The 21799-nt window shown below is 39.8% G+C and overlaps 1 protein-coding gene across 1 annotated transcript; it reads left to right on the top strand.

Moving 5' to 3' along the window:
• The first annotated feature begins 14683 nt into the window (after window positions 1-14683).
• On the top strand, window positions 14684-15058 carry LOC133814754 (uncharacterized). The gene has a single exon (XM_062247675.1). The coding sequence runs from the start codon at window positions 14684-14686 to the stop codon at window positions 15056-15058; it is 375 nt and encodes a 124-aa protein (XP_062103659.1).
• Window positions 15059-21799: the final 6741 nt, after the last annotated feature.

Below are 21799 nucleotides of genomic sequence, written 5' to 3'. Positions count from 1 at the left end.
CCCAGCAGTGTTTATGGATCTAATGAACAGGGTGTTCATGGACTTTTTCGATCAATTTGTGATTTTCTTCATCAACGACATCTTGGTTTACTTTAGTTCAGAGGCAGAGCATGAGCAGCATCTCTGACAAGTATTACAGAGATTGAGAGAGCATCGGTTGTATGCTAAGTTTAAGAAGTGTGATTTATGGCTACCAGAAGTGACATTCCTTGGACATATTGTTGGTGGAGATAGGATTAAGGTAGATCCAACCAAGGTAGAGGTAGTTAGAGACTGGCCGAGGCCAAGGAATTCCTCGAAGGTTAGGAGCTTCCTTGGGTTAGCGAGATATTACAAATGGTTCGTGGAAGGGTTTTCGAAGATTGTTACACCAATGACAGAATTGACACGGAGGAATCTGAAGTTCACCTGGTCAGACAAGTGTGAGAGTAGCTTCCAAGAATTGAAGTGACGACTGATTACCGCTCCTGTGTTGAGTCTTTCTTCGGAGGGAGGAAAGTTTTTAGTGTACTGTGACGCATCGAGACTGGGATTGGGATGTGTGTAGATGCAAAATGATAAGGTTATTGTAACACCCTACTTCCTTAGATCCGTAACTAAGTGAGTTTTAAACGTGCAATTAACTCGCTAATCGAGGTTTTAGGTTAAAGATGTGGGTTAACTGTAATAACAGTCATATAATTTGAAAATATAATCATTCATTGAAATTATAAAGCCTTATACATTTGGTATCCCAAAATACTGTTTAGAAATATTTACAACTCAAGAATAAGTTTGGATTTATACATAGCATCTCCCAAAAATACCCCTGGCCGAGACAGTCAGGCATGCCGAACATGTACACATTGCTTCACGTTCTCCGTACTCATGGTTGGTCGACCTTTCCCCTACCCTTACCTGCACCATAGAGCACCAGTGAGCCGAAGCCCAGCAAGAAAACTCTACACTAGCAATCAACATATGTATAGCTATCAATCAACATATAATAAAGCCACCAACAGGCTAAACACATAACGACCATGCCATCCCAGGCCCTTTACCAGGCCCTGGGTTCGCGGTCTAGATCGTGTGGATGTCTCAAGCATCCAAGAATGGTCTCACCCTAGCCACTTGCACTCCGCATGCTTAACATCGCTCCCAGCCCCTTGCCATACTCGGCCTTGCCATTCTCAGCCTTCGCCGTTCTCGGCCCTTCCCGTTCTCGGCCCTTGCCATACATTTACAGATATGCAACACATAGCATATACTTAACAAGTACTTAAACAAATAAAAACATAATTAATGAGGCTACGCCCTGAAACACAATTACATAGGGTCGTGCCCTGCAATACAAACTAAAGGGCCACACCCTACTCTACGGGTACAACAGTTATCTTACATGTGTCCCAATATTTCGAGCACCGGTATCCTGAGCACAGTCCCCTAGTCTGAGCCTCGCTGAAAACCAAGTCACAACGTATCAACAACATCCAGCCATCATGCTCTAATCCATTAAATAATTTTGGGTTATAATTCTAGTTTCTGAGACCTTGAATTCTATCAATCCGGGTGACAAAATCCATCCTGAGCCTTAAAAATTGGGTTCCCAAGCCAAAAATCTACAAGACAACCAATACATTGAATTAGGGTTGCAGCCCAGCCCCTTAAGGGCCACGGCATGCCCCAAAATAGAGGCAAAATGCCTCCCTGCAAGGAGACTCAAGCCACGGCATTCCCAGCCCTATGTCACGGCACGCCTCAAGAACAGAGGCCTCCCTAGGCCCTCACGCACACACGGGCCACGGCATGCCCTTCCTTGGGCCGCGAGTCGACCTCCAAACCCAGAAAACCAACCTTTTTCTCAAGCTTTTCCCCGAGCTTAAACTCATATTTCATACCCCAAACTTCAGCCAACCTCAGAATTAAGCCCATAATTCATACTCATATAGCCTAAACATCCTAACAAGCTCATAAACAAATTCTTACACCCATCAAACATTCAAAACCAATCTTGGAAACCAAATCCATGCAAGCCTAAGTTCTAGCAACTAAAACCAGCATAATTCAATTTGATCATCAAGTTTAAAAGCTTAGCTTTGAGTTTACTTAAGTCTCTGAATTAATTCGCTGAGTTCCAAGCTTCTAGCCTCCCAAGTTTCAGCCTTGAATTTATGAATTCTTAGCCTAAAATCTTCCAAAACCAAGCACCAAGGAAAGAAGTCTTGAACCGACTAAGAGAATAGAAGCTGAGAATTTTGTTTCCTTTACTTAATTCAAGTAGTTTCTGAAATCATCTGAGTTAAGTAATACCCCTTGCCAAATGACCAAACTGCCCCTTAAGCTTAACCTCAATCCTTAAGTAACCCCAAGGGCAATTTAGTCATTTACCCGAATCTCGTTAAGTCCCTGAGTATTCCTATAACCACCAAACTACTACCCGTTACTCAATAAATTCAAAACACATATTATATACCCAAAATACCCCTAGGCTCCTCCCGAGTCGAGTATTTGACCCTGTTGTGACATTCTAGCTAAACTGCTCCCTAGGACTGTCTCGGATCGTGCATCACAGATATATCACCACTCACACGTGGTGTCAATCACAATATACACAAATATTGCATTTATGCCCTCAACGGGCTAAAATTACAAACATGCCCCTAATAACCAAATGGGGCCCACATGCATATTTAATTCACCTAAACATGCCTTTCTAATCACATACTCATCAAATTCACACATTGATATAATAAATCACTTATTGCCCTCCAGGCACGCTAATCAAGGCCCTAAGCCTTATTAGCAAAATTGTGACGCTACAACTATCCCCTCCTTACAAAAATTTCGTCCTCAAAATTACCTGAATAACTCGGGATACCGCTCCCGCATATCTGACTCAAGTTCCCACGTCGCTTCCTCAACCTTGTTGTTCCTCCACAGCACTTTCACCAAGGCGATGGTCTTTCTCTGCAAGACTATATCATTCCAGTCGAGAATCTGAACTGGTTTCTCCTCATATGATAAATCCTGGTCCAGCTCCAAGTTCTCATAACTCAGTATATGCGTAGAATCTGATACGTACTTCCGGAGCATGGACACATAAAATACATCATGAACCCCTGGTAGAGCTGGAGGCATCGCCAATCTATAAGCTACCTCTCCAACCCATTCCAGAACCTCAAAGGGGCCAACAAACCTAGGGCTCAGCTTGCCCCGAACCCCAAACAGTTTCACTCCTCTCAAGGGAGAAACCCTAAGGAACACATCGTCACCGACTTGAAACTCTACGCTCCTGCATTTCAAGTCTGAGTAACTCTTCTGGCGACTCTAGGAGGCGAGCATTCGAGCTCTAATCTTTTCAATCACCTCATTGGTTCTCTGAACCATCTCAGGACCCAAGTATCTCCTCAGCTAACTTTTCAGATATCTGCCTCGAATCAAACAATTGTCCTGGGCCCTTCCGACTCAATATGCATCAACCACTACATTAGCCTTCGTATGATGGTATAGAATCTCACAATCATAATCCTTTACCAATTCCAGCCACCGTCTTTGGCGCATGTTCAGATCCTTCTGATTAAAGAAGTACTTCAAACTCTTATGGTCGGTGTATATCTCGCACTTCTCACCATATAGATAATGTCTCCAAACCTTAAGTGCAAATACCACTGCTGCCAACTCCAGATCATGCGTGGGATATCTCTGATCATACTCTTTTAACTGTCTCGATGCGTAGGCTATCACCTTTCTGGCTTGCATTAGCACACACCCTAAACCCTGTCTTGAAGCGTCACAATAAACCACAAACTTCTCATTGTCTGACAACAGACCCAATACTGGAGCGGTGATCAGTCGCCGCTTCAATTCCTTGAAACTATTCTAACACCTGTATTTCCACACATACTTGGTCTTCTTTCTCGTCAATTCAATCAACGGTGTGGCTATCCTGGAGAACCTCTCAACAAATCGCCGATAATACCCTGCTAATCCCAGAAAACTCCTAACTTCCATAACACTACTCGGTCTAGGCCAATCTCTCTGTAACGCCCTACTTCCTTAGAGTTGTTACTAAGTGAGTTTTAAAACAAAAAATGTGCAATGAACTCGCTAACCGAGGTTTTTAAAACAAAAGTGTGACTAAGCAAAAGTTAAGGCTGTAATCTTTAAAAATGCGTTGTTTCATTGAAAAATTCTAGTATTTAACATTTGGGATCCCAAAATAAGGTTTGAAAACTATTTACAACTCAAAATAAGGTTACAGTCGATTAATTATTAAAATCACAGATTATTACAGCCATTTCTCAAATAAATCCCCAACCAAAGCAGTCGGGCAGGCCAAACATGTACGCGTCGCTTCACGCTCTCCGTACTCATGGCTGGTTGACTCAATCTTTGCCCTTACCTGCAACACAGAGCACCCGTGAGCCGAAGCCCAGCAAGAAAACTCATACAGTATATAACATATGCGGATTATATAGTTAACATATCAGATTATCCATAGATAAATGAGTATTCCATCAAACTAAAAAAACACGGCCATGTCGTCCCAGAGGCATTACCTAAGCCTAGGGTCTCGGTCCTCACCGTAAGGATGTCCCCTGTATCCATTGGGGGTCCCACCCTGTCTACAAGCACTTCACGTGCTAAGTGTTACTTCCGGTCCCACTGCCGTTCTCGGCCTTTCGTCGTTCTCGGCTCCTTGCCGTTCTTTCTTACTATAATCACAAATAGCATAACTCAAATAACATTCAAACATATATCAATTCGATTAAGTCTGCACCCTAACATGTAATGCAATATAGGGTCGTTCCCTGCAATCACACTATGGCCCATGCCCTGTCCTACGGGTGCTATAGTTTTCTTACCTGCCAATTTGATAGCTTTCACCACTTGACTCCTTGAGCACGATCCCACTCGAGCCCTAGCGCACACCTAAACACAGCCATAGGTCAAAGTCATCACCGAACCTCAAGTCCGAAATCCTAGCCTTGGGACCAATCCCGAGCCCCCCCGGAAGTCCTAGATCCACAAAACAAAATGGTGGAATCGAACCCCGAACCATAGGTCAAAATCCCTCAAAAATAGCCCAAAAACCCCTTTCTGGGAACAAGGTAACGCTACAGCGCTCTTAGGAGGGCGCTATAGCGCTACAAGCAGAACCAGAATCCCCTCGGAAACATGGCCTAGTGCTACAACGCCCAAAGACTAGCGCTGTAGCGCTAGTTGCAGGCAGGCAAATTCTCATTTTCTTTTCTGCGATCTCTTTGAGCCAAATTCAACCCAAACTTCCCCAAATCTTTACCAAACTCAAAATCAAGCTTATAAACACTCTCCACTCATCCCAAGCATCCCAAATCCTCAAAACCCAAGAACATTCATCCCAAATCTCAAAATTCACCATAGATGAACCCTAAACCCAGAAATTCAGTCAAACATCAAGTTAAAGGCTTAGAATTCATACCGTTGATGCAATTTCGACCTTGATTCAATTCCTAGACCTCCTTAGCTTGCTCTTCCTCAAAGCTTGCCCAGAAATTCCCCTGAAGTTCCCATCATTCAGCTTAATACACAGCTCAAACCAGTCAAAACCCAAAAACTGAAAACTCTAAAATTTACCTCAAAAGTTGATGTGTTCTTGCTAATCCCTTGCCAAATCTTCAAGTCCAACTTAGGATCCTTGATGCTCAGCCTATCCTAGCTCTCCACTGAGCTTTGCTCCAAGAAATTTGAAGAGAAATGGTGCTAGAATCCCCAAACCGCCCCTTTTGGAAAACCCTCTCTTTTTCTCTCTTTTCTTTTTCTTCCTTTTTCTTTCTTTTCCTTCAGATTTCTCACACTCTCTAACAATCCCACTCACTATATAAAGCCTCATTTAATCTATCTCTAAGAAGCCAATTGACCGAAAGGGCCTCCCTATTAATTCTAAACCCTTTTGTCCATGTAGGGCCATTTTAGTCATTTTACCCAATTCCTGCTAACTCCTCAAGTGTCTCTAATATTTTCCCGCTTGCTTCCCCATACCTGCTAAATCACCAAATATGTATTCCTCATTATCAAAATTAACCTCAATATATTCCCTAAATTTCCTGTTTATACCCCCAGGCTCGCCCCGAGCCGGGTATAAATTCCCGCCATGACTTTTCCGCTAATCAGCTCTCTGGGATCGTCTCGAGTCACAAAACACAGATACATCCACATACCACTGTGGTCTCAAAAATCATCACATAACAATAAAGTTATGCCCAAAATGGCCAAAATTACAATTATGCCCTTCTAACACAATCAGGGCCTACATGCATACTAATACACATAGTCATGCATCTCAAATAGTCAAACAGTCATATAACATGCTTTAAATCATAATCATGCATTTTACTCATAAAAATCACACATAAATTCCATTATACCCTCCAGGCACACTAATCAAGGCCCTTAAGCCTTATTAGCGATTTTGGGTCGTTACACTCTCACTACCTCAATCTTACTTGGGTCAACCAAAATCCCCTCCTTACTGGCAATATGGCCCAGAAACGTGACTTGCAGTAGCCAAAAATCGAACTTGCTGAACTTAGCATGTAACCTATGCTCTCTCAATCACTGCAATACCAGGCGTAAATGCTGCTCATGCTCCGTCTCTGACTGAGAGTACACCAGTATGTCGTCAATAAACACAATCACGAACTTGTCCATAAAAGCTGCTAGGGCGTTGGTTAATCCAAAGGACGTAACCAGGAATTCATAGTGTCCATATCTCGTGCAAAAATAAATCTTTGGTGTGTCCTCCTCTTTAATCCTTAACTGATGGTAACCTGATTGGAGATCAATTTTAGAAAACACTGTCTTTCCCCTGTAGCTGGTAAAACAAGTCATCGATCCTAGGTAATGGGTACTTATTCTTAACGGTCAACTTGTTCAGCTCCATGTAATCAATACACATCCTTAAAGATCCATCATTCTTCTTAACGAACAAGACTGGAGCACCCCATAGAGAGAAACTCGGTTTGATGAACCCCAAATCCAGTAACTCCTGCAACTAAATCTTCAATTCCTTCAACTCTGCCGGAGCCATTCTATAAGGTGTCCTAGATACTGGCTCCACCCCTAGCACCAAATCTATAACAAACTCGATCTCCCGCTGTGGCGGCAACCTTGGAAGGTCTGTTAAAAATAAATCTGGAAACTCACATACTAATCTGGTCTCACTCAGTCCAACCGACACAACCCTAGAGGTATCCATAATGTTCGCTAGGAATCCTATGCAACCTTCCTGCATCAAGTCTCTAGCCTTCAGTGCCAAAATCATAGGTACTCGCGGTCCACTAACTGTCCCCACAAATACAAAGGGTACCTCCCCTTCTGTTTCAAAAGTCACCATCCTGTGCTTGCAATCAATTGTCGCCCCATTCTTCGATAACCAATCCATCCCTAGAATCATAACGAAGTCATCAATTGCTAACTCAATCAGATCAACAGATAACTCTCTACCGTCTATCTCTACTGGCAATGCTCTAATCCACCTCCTAGAGACTACCATTTCCCTAGTTGGCAACAAAGTCCGAAAACCCCTAGCATATAAATCACTAGGTCTACACAACCGGTCTATCACTCTAGCAGACACAAATGAATGAGTAGCTCCTAAATCAATCAATACAGTATAAGAAAAACCAGCACTAAAAATCTGACCTGTCATAACCGAGGGGCTAGCCTCAGCCTCAGTCTGAGTCAAGGTGAATACTCTGGCAGGAGCGAGGCTATTGCTCTGCTTCGTTTCCTCTTTCCTGGCTTGTGGGCAGTCCTTCTTCAAGTGATTGACACTCCCAAAGATAAAGCAGGCCTTGATCCTGCACTCTCTCTGATGTTGTCGTCTGCATCGAGGACACACTGGAAAACTCCTCCAGTTATCACCCCTGCCCTGATGGCTACCAAAAGCACCCCATGCCCTCCTATCCGAGCTAGGGGGAACAAAAGAATCTGAGGCCTTTCTTTTCTATTCACTGGGGCCACTACCCCGACTAGATCCGGTAAAAGGAGGCACCGTCCTCAGGGCATCGCGCCTAGCAGCGCCCCCTCTCCAAATCTGATCCTCGACCCCCTCAGCTGTAAGGGCCCTGTCCACGACCTGAGCATACGTAGTAGTCTCGGGATCCAAAGTAATCTTCACATCATAGGCGATCATAACATTCAATCCTCGCACAAACCTATCCCTTCTTGCTTCATCAGTTGGCACAAAATCCGGTGCGAACTTCGCCAACCGATCAAATCTCAAGGTGTACTTAGTAACTATCAACCGGTTCTGAGTTAGATAGATAAACTCGTCAACCTTCACAGCTCAGACTGCAACACTGTAATACTTCTCATTAAAGATGTTTCTGAACTCTTCCCAGGTCATAACTGCAACATTTCTTCTCTGAGTCACTACATCCCACCAGATGCGGGCATCTTCTCTGAACATGTAGCTGGCACAAGCTACCCTCTCATTCCCTTCCACCCTCATGAAATCTAGGATGGAAGAAATCATATTCATCCATTGCTTTTCCCGTAGTGGGTCTAGTCCACCATCGACGGTGGGAGGATGTTGCTTCCTGAACCTTTCATACAAAGGTTCCCACCTATTCTCCATAACAGGTTGAAATGGCACTGGTGCCACAGCCTGCTGAACTTGCAACCCAGTGTAAATTCAACAAATAGAGAGTATAGGGGTGATTTGGACAAGTCGTATTTTGATCGATCAAGAATGTTTTGGATTACTTCTAGTTAGAAACAGAACACGGGTAACATTTTTGTTGATATTACCGAGGCTGAGGAAGCGGGGATTACAAGTAAGGTTCTGGAAAGGATGGGTTCCGATTTCTCCAGGTGATGTTCAAGGTCACATTATAGGAAGTGATGGGATCATGCATGATTTAGTTAAGATAAAATCAGCAAGGAATTAACCAAAGGAACGTTTTAGAGGTTAGAAGCATTGTGGGACTGGCGAAACACATCAGCCTTCACTTGAAGCATCTTCAAGGACTACCATACCCTTGATTGAAGTAAGGTAAGGACATAAATTTTTTCTGAATGGATAGTTGCATACCAGATTTTTAGAAGTTGAAATAAGGGTTGATTGCCACGCCATGGTATCAGTATAAGCATGTGGTGGACTGATATATGAGGACAGTACGATGGACACTATCCTTGTTTAAAAGTGAGGAGTTCATAATGTTGTGCGTCAGGGGCTGGGTTGTGCCCGTGTGTAGACCAGAAAGGTGATTGTTTATGCTCAACAAAGATTAAAGGAATAAGAACATAGATGTTTTACACGGGACTTTGAGTTGACAGTTATGCCAGATAGCTACAGTTGGGGTGAGACGAAAACACTTATGGGAAAGAAGTGCATACACTAGCATAAAAGTTAAAGTGTTTTGTCACTTATACAGTTTGAACTTGAGATAAAGGTTTTGGTGAGAACTGGTGAAGGACTGATAGTGAAATCCTTTATTACCTGGGGAAAACTAACGTGGAGGTTGATGCCTTGAGATGGAAAGGTCCACGCTAATTGTATGATTCACAACAAATTATAGAGAAGTCAGAGAAGGAAACGACCCGAATTGGTATAGAATCTGTGATTGATAATTAGCAAATATATCTCTAGAAACAATGGAATACGGAAAAAAGCTTTTGTAGGAATGGCTACGAACCCTACTATTTTAACATGGATAGGTTAAGTATGAGGATCATATACGTGTTTTGATGGATGCTGGAATCAAAGTGGAGATTCTCGATGAGTCTTATACCACCCCTCCTGCTTGTTGTATCCATAAATTTTGAATGGGTGGTAAGACCTAAAATCTAAATACCAAAGGGCTCACTGAATAACCTTTCAGCAAGTGAGAGATGAATATTAGAAGCCAGAAAGGCTATTATGACTCTAGGGCATCCCAGAGTTAGTATGGAAGGATATAATTATGGACCGTATGGGTGGATCACCTTAGATTACAGGTAAAATGATTTTGTATGAGAAGTTGTGGCTCAACATATTAAGTTAACACACTCTTGTTTGTGTGAGCGAGTTATCATAAGAATGAGTATATGCGAAAGGAGATCGTACGTCTCCATGGGGCACCGAAGTTAATAGTGTCGGCTTGAAACCATTTATTTATTTATTTTCCCAGGTTCTGGAAAGGGTTTCCAAGGGTGATGAGTATATTAGTGGGATGTTGAATTATTGGTTACCTTCAGACAAATTGACAACCTGAGGGAACAATTCAGACTTTAAGCATTATACTTTGAATATGTAAGTTTCTGAGACATTTAGGTAAGTACGATCCCTTGATTGGATTCTCGCGGTGATGAATATCAGTCGACGACCAGAGTGACTCTGGATAAGATAATGTGAGATAAGAAATGAGAATTACTCATTCCGGGGAAAATGAAATGAGCAACAGGAAGTATTCTGGTTCTGAACTGGTCCAGAAGACCAGTGAGGTTATTAGGGATGGTTAGAGCAGGAGTATCTTCTTTATTAGAAAGACATAGAAGTTCGCAAATTCAAATATGGGAATGTGGAGTCCCGGAATAGGAGACCTTGTGCCTCTCCGAGTATTTTTGATTAAAAGATAAGATAATTTTGAAAGAAAAAGAAGATTTGACTCTAGGATTATTAGACTTCTGAGATCCTAACAACGTTAGGCCAGAGGCCTAGAGATTTGCCCTACCCCGACATAAACGAAGGTTCATAAGATGTTACAGGTGTCGATGTTAAATAAAGAGGTGTTGAGTACTACACCTGCTTCGGTGAAGAGACCCTGGAATTACAGTGAGACTTACTACGTAAAGAGAAGCCAGTGGAAACCCTGGACATAAAGGATAAAGTCTTAAGGAATAAGAATGTCACTTTAGTGAGGGTCTTACAAAGAAATAACAAGGTAAAGAATGTGACTCATAAGTTAGAGTCAGATATCCAAGACCAATAACCCGAGATGTTTGAATAAATTTCGAGGATGAAATTTCGATAAGGAGGGGATAGTTGTAACATTCCAAATTCGCTAATAAGGCTTAGTGCCATGATTACTGTGCCAAGAGTGCATAATTAGATTTTTATGTGTTAATTGTGATTATACATGTGCGATTAGGTGAATTATATGAGCTATATCGTTTTATGGCTGCTTATGCATGTTTAAGTGTATTAAATGTGCGTATAGGCCTGATTCTGTTAAAAAGGGCATTTTTGTAATTTTTGACCTGTTGAGGGTACATTTGTATTATGCATGCTTTATGAGTGAGACCACATTAATATGTGGATATAATTGAGATGTGTGTCCTGAGGCGATCCTAGAGAGCAATTTGGCAGAAAAGTCACATTGGGGATAAATACCCAGCTCGGGGTGAGCCTAGGGGTATTTTAGTAATTTAGTACATTAACGAGGTTTACCGGGGATCGGGAATTTATTTAGTGATTATTTGGGTATGTCAGGGTAAATTAGGAATTTGTAGTGCCATTTGAGGTTTAGTGGGAAAAGATGGCAAAGGACGATTTTTCCCTTGAGGATATCATAGAACTAAGGTGAGGGCTAGGAGCGTTTTGGTCATTCCCCTAACCCTGGATAGACTTAGGCTAGTGGAAGCCTTCAGAAACCAAAAAAAAAATCACCCAGTCTCTCTTTCTCTCTCTCTCGTTTTCTCTCTCTCACTCTCATAGTTGGGTTCTTTGAATTTTTGGAGAAGAATTCTTGGAGTTGAGGGCTTGGAAGTGATCATAAAGCTGGGAAGTAAAGGAGTGCAGCTAGGGGTTTGGATTTGTCCAACTTAGGTCAGATTTACCTACTCTGTTTTGCTGAATGTCTGATGAGTTAAGCTTTTCTTGAGTTTTTAAGCTTGTGGTTGGGTTATGAACTAGAGTAGAGTTTTGGCTTAGCTCTTGATGTATTTGTGTTATCTTAAGTATATTACTGAGGTTTTGGGACTCAATTTTGGGTTTAATTATGCTTTGAGGTGAATTTTGGGAGTTTTGGCTTGGGGAAAAACCCGGAATTTCTGGATTTGCGGGGTTACGCTACAGCGCTATTCTTGGAGCGTCGCGGCCCGCTTGCACTCAGGAGCTAGAGCGACTCTCTAAATCTCCTTAGTGTCACGGCACTTGGTGAGCTGCACCGCGACGCGTGTCTAGGGAAAATCAGGCATAGGCTCTCTGACTTGTAGATGGTCACGGAGCTTGTGAGGGGCGCCATGGCTCAAATTGGTGATCTTGGCCAAATGAGGTTTTTAGGCATGGGAACTCATACCTAAAGGCTCGAGAAGGATTCTACTACCTGGTTTAGTAGAATTCGAGGTCGTGGAGGATAGGAATTTATCTTGAAGTTTTTTAATAGTTTAATTCTTGATGGTTATCCGTTAATATGTTGTGACTTTGTTATACCGTTAGGCTCATGAGGAAGGTTCATACTCGGGGTTGCCATATGCTATCTGCTCGGGACTCAAGGTAAGAAAATTAGTATATGCACATTGAGCTACTGAATTGGTATGCTTAGTAGCTTGAATTACCTGTGAATGTATGTTATGACTGCATTAATTGAATGATCTAGATAATGTACTATTTTTACATACCTTGATTGGTTGTGAGTATGCAACCATTATTATGACCTTAGTTCCAGGAGACACACTATATTAGGTCGGCCATACATATGGTGCTGGTGATGCAGATTCCTTGATATTGATTAATTTAGAATATGTTTATGAGTTATATGATTGGAATGATTGCATCTGTTATTTGTGAATCATGTGATTACTGCTTTGAATATTTGTATTATTGTTATACTCTGTGTAGTTTTCTTGATGAGCCTCAGCTCACGGGTGCTTTATGGTGCAAGAGTAAGCTAGACCAACCATGAGTTGGAAAGCTTCAGGGGCGGTGTGTACATATGCAGCATGCTCGATCGCCATGGCCGGGATTGCTTGGGAGGAACTAGAGTTGAACCCTGTTTTGCCGCTTACAAAAGCTAGCGTGTATTTTATTTGTCTTTTACTAGTCTGTAACCACTTTTTGGGATCCCGTGTATAAACTAAACTCTTTTAATGAAAAATGATTACTTCGTTGACCAAGATTTTTAATACCTAACCTTGGTTTGGTTTTTAATTACACCATTAAGTCCAAATGACTCGCTTAGCGAGTTAAGCACCATTTTAAACACATAGTGTAACGGTTTTGGCTAACTAGGGTGTTACACCCAAGCCCCAAGACTGTCGAGACCCTCTCAGCACCTACTGCCCAACGCCTGGGCACCTCTGTACCGGACGCACCAGGCGCACTTGCGCCCGAGCCTCCAGTTGCACCCCTGCGTACCCAACTTCCTGCACCCGTGCGCGCCTAGTTCCCTGTGCCCCTGTCACGCATCTGCCTTTGCAACCTGGTGTGTCGATGGCTCTTGAGCTGCCCCACTAACCCAAGCCTCAAATTACAAACCCTAACTCATTTGGCTCCTTACCCGAGCCCTAGAGTGATTATTAGTCTCCTTGAATTTGTGGGCTTGGCCCAAATTGATAATTGTAATTTTAAAATTCTAATTATATTTTGAATTAAGTGGCCCAAGTTCAAATTGGACCTAAATGACCTATTGGACTTTATTAACCAAGTTCAATGTTTTAAAAGATTGTTTAAAATTATTGAAGTCATTTATAAGTTAAAATGAGCTAGATGGCATAAAAATAATAGAATGACCAAAAGATGGAGATGGAGATTCTACATGACGCCTTGGTTTTATTTTTATTTATATTTATTTTGTAAATTATTGCAAGTGTTTTAATTTTTCTAGAATTACCCAAAACATCTGGCTCGCATTTATTTACTTATTTATTGTTTACTTAGTTATTTATTTAAATGTTTGAATGTATTAAAAGTGTTTAATAACATTGTCATGCATTATAACATGCCATTCATATTACCCGCACAGTATATCTAATTCAAGCATACATCTCATATCGAGTAGAAACATATATGAATTAGGAACGTCCTCTTTGATTATGTGCATTAAATTAATCATATAATTAATCTAGATTAATTTATAACAAAGCGCTAAATTAATTTTAAGTGTTAATTTCAAGACCAATTTAATAATTAACTATATTAGATAGGCAAATAATATTCTTATTAATTAGAGCATTTATTGACTACATAGTTTAATGGCCTATTTAGTAAGATGATTAATTTTTTTAATGATTTAAATACTTAATGAGATTAGTAATTATTAGAATATCATTTGGTAAATTAATTTAATTAATTAAAAAAACATAAGTTGTTTTGAGAAAACACATATTCTAAAATAGTGAGTGGGAGAAGGGGTAATAACAATAACTCCTATGATCTCCATTATTAGTTAACACTGATGTTTCATGGAATGGGTCTCAAGGCGACTTTGTTTGCGTGCCCCTAAAGAAAGTTTCTGACTGTTTGATTATTCAAATTTAACTTCTATATAGAATATGATTGATAATTTATTTCAAGTTTGACCAGCTCTAAGGCACACTCTTGAGTTAAGTCATTAATCTAACTAAGCTTTCGAGCGGACTAGTTAATATTGACCAAACTAGTGGTTATTCGTAAGTCAAAAGAGAAAATAGTAATAATTTTTTTTGTGTTATTTAAACTTGTTGCACTCATGCATCATATTTACTATTCCAAAAATAGTTGATATTCATAATATATGCTAAATTCATTTTGTGATAAGCAATGATGAATTCAAACCCTATTACTGCTTTACTTGCAAACGAGAAACTTACTAGTGATAATTTTATGAAATGGAAATCAAATATGAACATTGTTTTGATCTGTAAGAACCACAAGTTTGTCTTTACTAAGGAATGTTCTGAGGTCCCTACCACCACTGCTCCCAAAACTGTTAGGGAGAAGTATGATGCTTGGATTTTATCCAACAACGAGGCTAAGTGTTACATGCTTGCTAGTATGAGGGATGTACTCAGGAAAAAAAAAAGCATGAAGGCATGGAGATTGCATATGAGATATGGGAGTATGTTTGGACAAGAGTCCGATCAATGCAGGCATGAGGCTACTACAACCTTTATGAACATGAAAATGAAGAAATGAGTTTTTGTCAGAGAACATGTTCTAAACATGATAAATACAATGCATGATGCAGAAGTTCATGGAACAACCATTGATGAGAGAACTCAAGTTAGTTTGATACTTGAATCACTCATGCCAGCTTTTTCCACATTTATTACCAACTATGTTATGAACAAGTTGGAGTATAATATGACCCAGCTGTTAAATGAGTTGCAGACTTTTGAATCACTTGATAAGATTAATTCAAAAGTAGAAGAAGCAAATGTTGTTGATTCTAAACTTTCTTCTTCACAAGGGAAAAATAAGACGAAAAATAAATCTCATGACAAGGACAATGAAAAACAAGAAAGAAAACCTAAAAAGTCATCCAAAGGCAAGGAGAACAAAGTAAACAAGGATAACAAAGCTTCCAAGAAAAAGCAACCCAAAGGGACATGCTTTCATTGTGGAGTTGAGGGTCATTGGAAGAGAAACTTTCCTAAGTATCTCTTAGACCTAAAAGAAAAGAAGAAAAGTAAATATGATCTACTTGTTTTAGAAGCCTATTTAGTGGAAGATGATACATCATCCTAGATTGTTGATTCTAGTTCCACTAACCATGTTAGCGTTTCTTTACAGATTCTTAGTTCTTCGAGGGAAATTTCTAATGAGGAGGTGACTATGAGGGGTTGGCAGTGGTCAGGTCATCTCTGCCAAAGAAATTGGAACAGCCCGTATGGAATTTGATAAAAATAAATTTCAGTCTCTATGTTGCATGAACAAGGTTTTGATTATCTCAAGATCTGGTATTGAAATATGTCATGCAAAATCCAATGATGGGCTCTATAAACTTAAGGCAAAAGAATGATATATATACAACTCTGAAATGTTTAAAGTTGCATACCCAAGATCTATTAAATGTCTAAAAATGGATTTCAACAATGAAACATATCTATGGCATTTGAGATTGGGGCATATTGGTTTGGATAGAATTAACAGACTAGCAAAGGAGGGACCTTTAAGAGAATTAAGTGTTGGTTCTCTTCCATTCTGTGAATCCTGTCTGGAAGAAAAGATGACCAAAAGACATTTCTCTGGAAAAGGTTCAAGAGCCATAGAACCACTCCAACTTGTACACACTGATGTGGACCACTTAATGTGCAAGCTAGAGGAGGATTTGAATATTTTGTCACCTTGATTGACTATTATTCTAGATATGGTTGCCTATATTTGATGCAAAAGAAATCTGAACCTTTTGGAAAGATTAAAGAATTCCAATCTGAAGCTGAAAAGCAATTAAGTAAATCACTGAAAGTTATTTGATCTAATCGAGGAGGAGAGTACTTATATTATATATTTGAGGACCACCTGCGTGAGCATAGAATTCAATCCCAACTCATTGCACCAAGAACGACACAACAAAATGGTGTTTTTGAAAGAAGGAACAAGACGTTATTAGACATGGTTAGATCAATGATGAGTTACTCATCATTTCCACTGTCATTCTAGGGCTATGTCTTCAATGTGTAATGTACATATTGAATGTCATTCCTTCCAAGTCTATCAAAACGACACCATTGGAATTATGGAATGGTATTAAACCTAGTTTACACCATTTTCATATATGGAGGTCTCCAGCACACGTGTTAAAAGGAAAGACTGGAAAACTAGAATCACACACTGAATTGTGCATGTTTGTGGGATATTCCAAAGAGACTAGAGGTGGTATATTTTATAGTCCTAATGAAAATAAAACATTTGTATCAACAAATGTTGCTTTTCTTAAATATGACTATATTAACAACCACAAACCTCACAGTAAGTTTGTACTAGAGGAGATAGTCTCAGATCAAGTAATAAGATCACTAAATGTTTCCAATGAACAACGCCAAGAGGAAACTACAAGTTCTAGTCATAACAATAGAGAGCTTCGTCGTAGTGGGAGGGTTGTTAGGGAGCCAACTCGCTATGAACATGAAGTTCAGATGCTTGTGTCTGACACAAACAAAGATGATCCATTGACATTTAGAGATGCAATGGAAGATTCTTACAAAGAAAAATGGCAAGATTCCATGAACTTGGAAATGGAATCGATGTATTCCAATTCTGTCTGGACTCTTGAAGATATTCCTAAAAATGTTAAACCTATTGGTTGCAAATGGATATTCAAGAGAAAAAGAGGAGTAGATGGGAAGGTGGAAACTTTCACAGCTAGGCTTGTACCAAGTGTTACACTTAGAAAGAAGGATTAGATTATGAAGAAGCTTTGTCTCTTGTGGCCATGCTTAAATCCATCGGCATACTCTTGTCCATAGCTGCTTGCATGGATTATGAGATGTGGAAAATGGATGTTAAGACAGATTTTATGAATGGCTATCTTGACAAAACTATTTATATGTCTTAACCATAAGGGTTCATAGTAAAAGGTCAAGAGAAAAACGTTTGCAAGCTTCATAGGTCCATTTATGGACTCAAACAAGCTTCGAGATCTTTGAATCTAAGATTTAATTACACAATCAAAATGTATGGTTTTGAACAAAACATTGATGAGCCTTGTGTCTACAAACAAATCAAAGATGGCATTGTGGTATTCCTGGTTCTTTACGTTGATGACATCCTACTGATTGGGAATAACATGGGAACATTGACAAAAGTAAAGAAATGGCTAGACGAGCAATTCCAAATGAAAAAATTGGAAGATGCAAACTATGTTCTAGGCATAAAGATCCTTCAGAATCGTCAGAACAATGTTTTGGCTCTATCTCAAACTACTTATATAGATAAGGTATTGGAGAGATTCCGTATGCAAAATTCCAAGAAGCGTGATATGCCAATCTGTCATGGAATTATCCTTTCTAAAAAGCAGTGTCCTAAAACACCTCAAGAAGAAGAGGATATGAGACAAAATCCATATGCCTCTACAGTAGGCAGTTTAATGTATGTCATGTTGTATATAAGACTTGACATTTGTTACTTAATAGGGATAGTCAGTCATTATCAATCCATTCCAAGATCGAGTCATTGGATCGCAGTAAAGAATATTCTCAAGTATCTTCGGCAAACTAGAGAATATACGCTTATATATTCAGGTGGTGACCTCAACACCGCTGGATACACTAATTATGATTTTCAATCAGACAAAGAAAGTCAGTGTAACGCCCTACTACCCAGGGACCATTACGGTGTGCATTTTAAATAGTGCTAAAATCGCTAATCGAGTCATTTGGCCATAATCGTGTAACTAAGTATGATTAGCAGTTTAGGTCTAAACATTTTGGTTAAGATACAATGTTTCACTAAAACGCATACTGTATACATTGTGATCCCAAAAATATAATTTAAAGGTTAATTACAACAAAAGATTTACAACCAGCTGACCTAAGCGGCAAAATAGGGTTTAACCCTAGTTCCTCTTTCAACCCACAGTCGTGGCGGTCGAGCAGTCGCATATGTACACATCGTCACCCAAGCTCTCCAACTCAAGGATGGTCCAGCTTTCTTTTTCCTTTACCTGCACCACATAGCACCCGTGAGCCGAAGCTCAGCAAGAAAACTCAATATGCTCATGAACAGTAATAACATGTTACTAAATCATAATAGGCATGCCTAGCAATAATAGCCCTATTCTTGCATGCAAATACGTCCAGATAATGATGATGGATCCTGCCCTCCTGTATGAATGATTATCAAGTCAATCCTAATCAAATGAGTGATTAACACTTTGAGGTTTTGATAACCATGTTGGGGCTTATAGCCTAAATCAAATGAGTGCTTAACACTTTGAGGTTCTGTAAACCATACTGGGGCGTGTAGCCCTAATCAGATGAGTGACTGATGAGTAAGTCACTAACTTAAATCAGATGAGTGACTGATGATTAAGTCACTAACTTAAATCCAAATGAGTGATTAACACTTGAGATTCTGATAATCATACTGGGCATGTAGCCCAAATCAGATGAGGGATTAACACTTTGAGATTCTGTTAACCATGTTGGGGCTTGTAGCCCATAGCCATGTGACAATGCAGTCACCTGGGCCTTCTGGCCCTGGCTCTAAGTAGCTAGCCATTAGACTAGACAAGCGCTTTTAATTTTCATCAAACTTGAGGTCGGTCAGGCATTAATGCTCATGATGAGTCATTCAATGCTTATGTCAATTAGATCTAATATTTTCGACTTGCGTTAAACACACTAAAACCGTTCTTGACTCTTAAGCCAATCCCATACGACCAGTGCTCAGTACTACTGCTAAACTTGACTAATGAGTCATAGCTTCACAATTAATACCAACACCATTGCCAATTCTAACTAATGAGTTAGTGCCATTCACAAGTAAGCAATGCAACAACGCATATATCATATGTCAAATATCCAAATGTAGGGCATTCAACATGCTTACTTAACAATCACTAGTATAATTATGATCATGCACACTTACAGAGACTCAAGCTCTGATCAATCACATATTCAATATTCATGCCATGCCCTAATCACATGTTTCTCATGCATCACATACTAGGTGCAGTTTTCTTACCTCTAGTTCGAGCGAGAAATAACAAATGAGCAACCCTTGAGAACGATCAATCATTTGATCCCTTAGTGGTCACCTAGTAATAAACAAATATGGAATCCAATTAATGAAATCAACAATTAAAGGTTCTTGACCTAAACCTCACTCCCGGGACCTCGAATCGTACACAAATGGTTAGTAGATTCGACCCGAACCTTAGGAATTGAAACCCTGAGCCAAAAATCCTCAAAAGTGCCCAAAATAAGAATCAGAAAAATCGGGGTAGCACTACAATGTTGCCCCCCACCCCTAGTGCCCCAGCGCTATAACCAGAGCTATCTGGCCCTGGACAGCACTGTAGCGCCCTCCCTTGGGCTCTATAGCGCTAGGGCCAGGCTGAAACGGCCCTGGTTCTTCCTCCTTTGAGTTTTCCAATTTCCACCTTCAAGAATTGATCCTAAACCTCATCCAAACTTCCAAATAAACCCAAATATCCACTCTACAAGTCCTAGGCATCATAACCTAATCAACCTTTGCCAAAAACTCCCATAAATTCTCAACTATCCCACTCAAAATCCCAACTGAAAACCAAATGAAAACAGAGCAGAAAACCAGAGTTTCAATGGCTAGAAACTTACCTCAAGCTCAGAATCATACCCTCTTCAATGGTAGAACATAGCCCTAGACCATCAAGGCTCAACTCCCTAGCTTAGTTCCTCAAATGGAGCTTCAAAATTCAAAGAGAAAAGAAGAGCAGAAGATGATCAGGAGAGGAAGAAATGATGCTCTATTTTTCTTAGCTTTCTATAGCCTTCTCAATGGTTTATATCTATTCTTAGGTGAAAAGACTAAAATACCCCTAGGCTTAAGTAAAACCCTTAACAACCACCAAGGGCAAAATCGTCCTTTCTCCTCTAATCCTGCTAATCATAATTAACGTTCTCAAATTCCCGTTATTCCCAATATTCTCAAATGCTAATAAGGCATAACCCATTACTCTTTAATTCTCGATGATGTACTAATCCTCAAATTACCCCGAGACTCACCCCGAGCCCCGAAATTAACCCCGTTATGACCAAACTGATAACTTGCATTCAAAGATCGTCTCATGCCGAATGGCTCAAACAAATCCACATTATGATGTGGCCTATTTCAAAATTTGCCAACATGCATGAAAATATACAAATGTGCCCTCAACAGGCCAAATTACCAAAATGCCCTTACAATGAAAAGTCGACCCATGTGCATGCATTTATCATCATATAATAATATAATTCACATAAACATGCATATAATCATTTAATGGCATAATAAATCAATTATGGCCCTCCCGGCCTCCTAATCAAGGTCCTAAACCTTATTAGGAAATTTGGGTCATTACAGTCAGAAATCGACTCCTAGATCAGTGTTCACACTTGGTGGAGGAGTTGTGGTCTAGCGTAGTATTAAACAAACCAGTATCATAGATTCTACCATGGAAGCCAAGTACATAGCGGCTTGTGAAGCAGCTAAGGAGGTTGTGTGGCTAAAGAAGTTCTATTTTGATCTGGAGATTATTCTAGATATGAATAAGCCACTTGTCCTATACTGTGACAGTAGTGGGGAATAGCTAACTCAAAGGAACCGAGAAGTCACGAGAGGGGAAATAATATTGAAAGGAAATATCACTTGATCGAGGATATTTTCACAAAGGAGATGTAGCAGTTATGAAGATAGCTTCGAAACATAACCATGTCGATCCTTTTACTAAGACTTTGTCTACCAAGTCTTTTAAAGATCATGTTAGCAATATGGGTTTGAGGGAGATGCCTCATTTGCTTTAGGGCAAGTGGGAGATTTTTGGGATCAGTGCCCTTTAAGGCACATGTTTTGAACAATGTTTTATGAAATAAAATTTGAAATGAATTTTCACATATATTGTTTGTTTATTATTATTATTAGAATAATATTATATGAATATCAGAAGATTCCCAAATTCTGTATTGTGACTACAATCTTGCATTGGGACAAGATGATTAAGATTGTAGGGAACAAATTGCAACAGTTCACAGTAAAACAAAGTTATATGGAATCTTTGGATTAAATATTGTAAGTACGGTTCACTAGTATTATGAATACATGTAATCTAGATTCAGATTACTGATGTAGTAGGACATCTTATTGGAGGTACTTTGTATAAAGTGGTTATACATGAACAAGACTTGATATGTTATTAATACTTAATAATATCGTTTACTTTATAAGTATTAATTAAACATATCAATAAGATAATCA

Source organism: Humulus lupulus, chromosome 2 (genome assembly GCF_963169125.1).
Source record: "Humulus lupulus chromosome 2, drHumLupu1.1, whole genome shotgun sequence".
NCBI classification, from domain to species: domain Eukaryota; kingdom Viridiplantae; phylum Streptophyta; class Magnoliopsida; order Rosales; family Cannabaceae; genus Humulus; species Humulus lupulus.
Note: the sequence above shows the minus strand (reverse complement) of the source record. Positions and strands in the feature narration are given on the sequence as shown.

Coding starts and splice junctions, on each gene's coding strand:
- LOC133814754 (XM_062247675.1), top strand. CDS start 14,684: ATGATGAATTCAAACCCTATTACTGCTTTACTTGCAAACGAGAAACTT.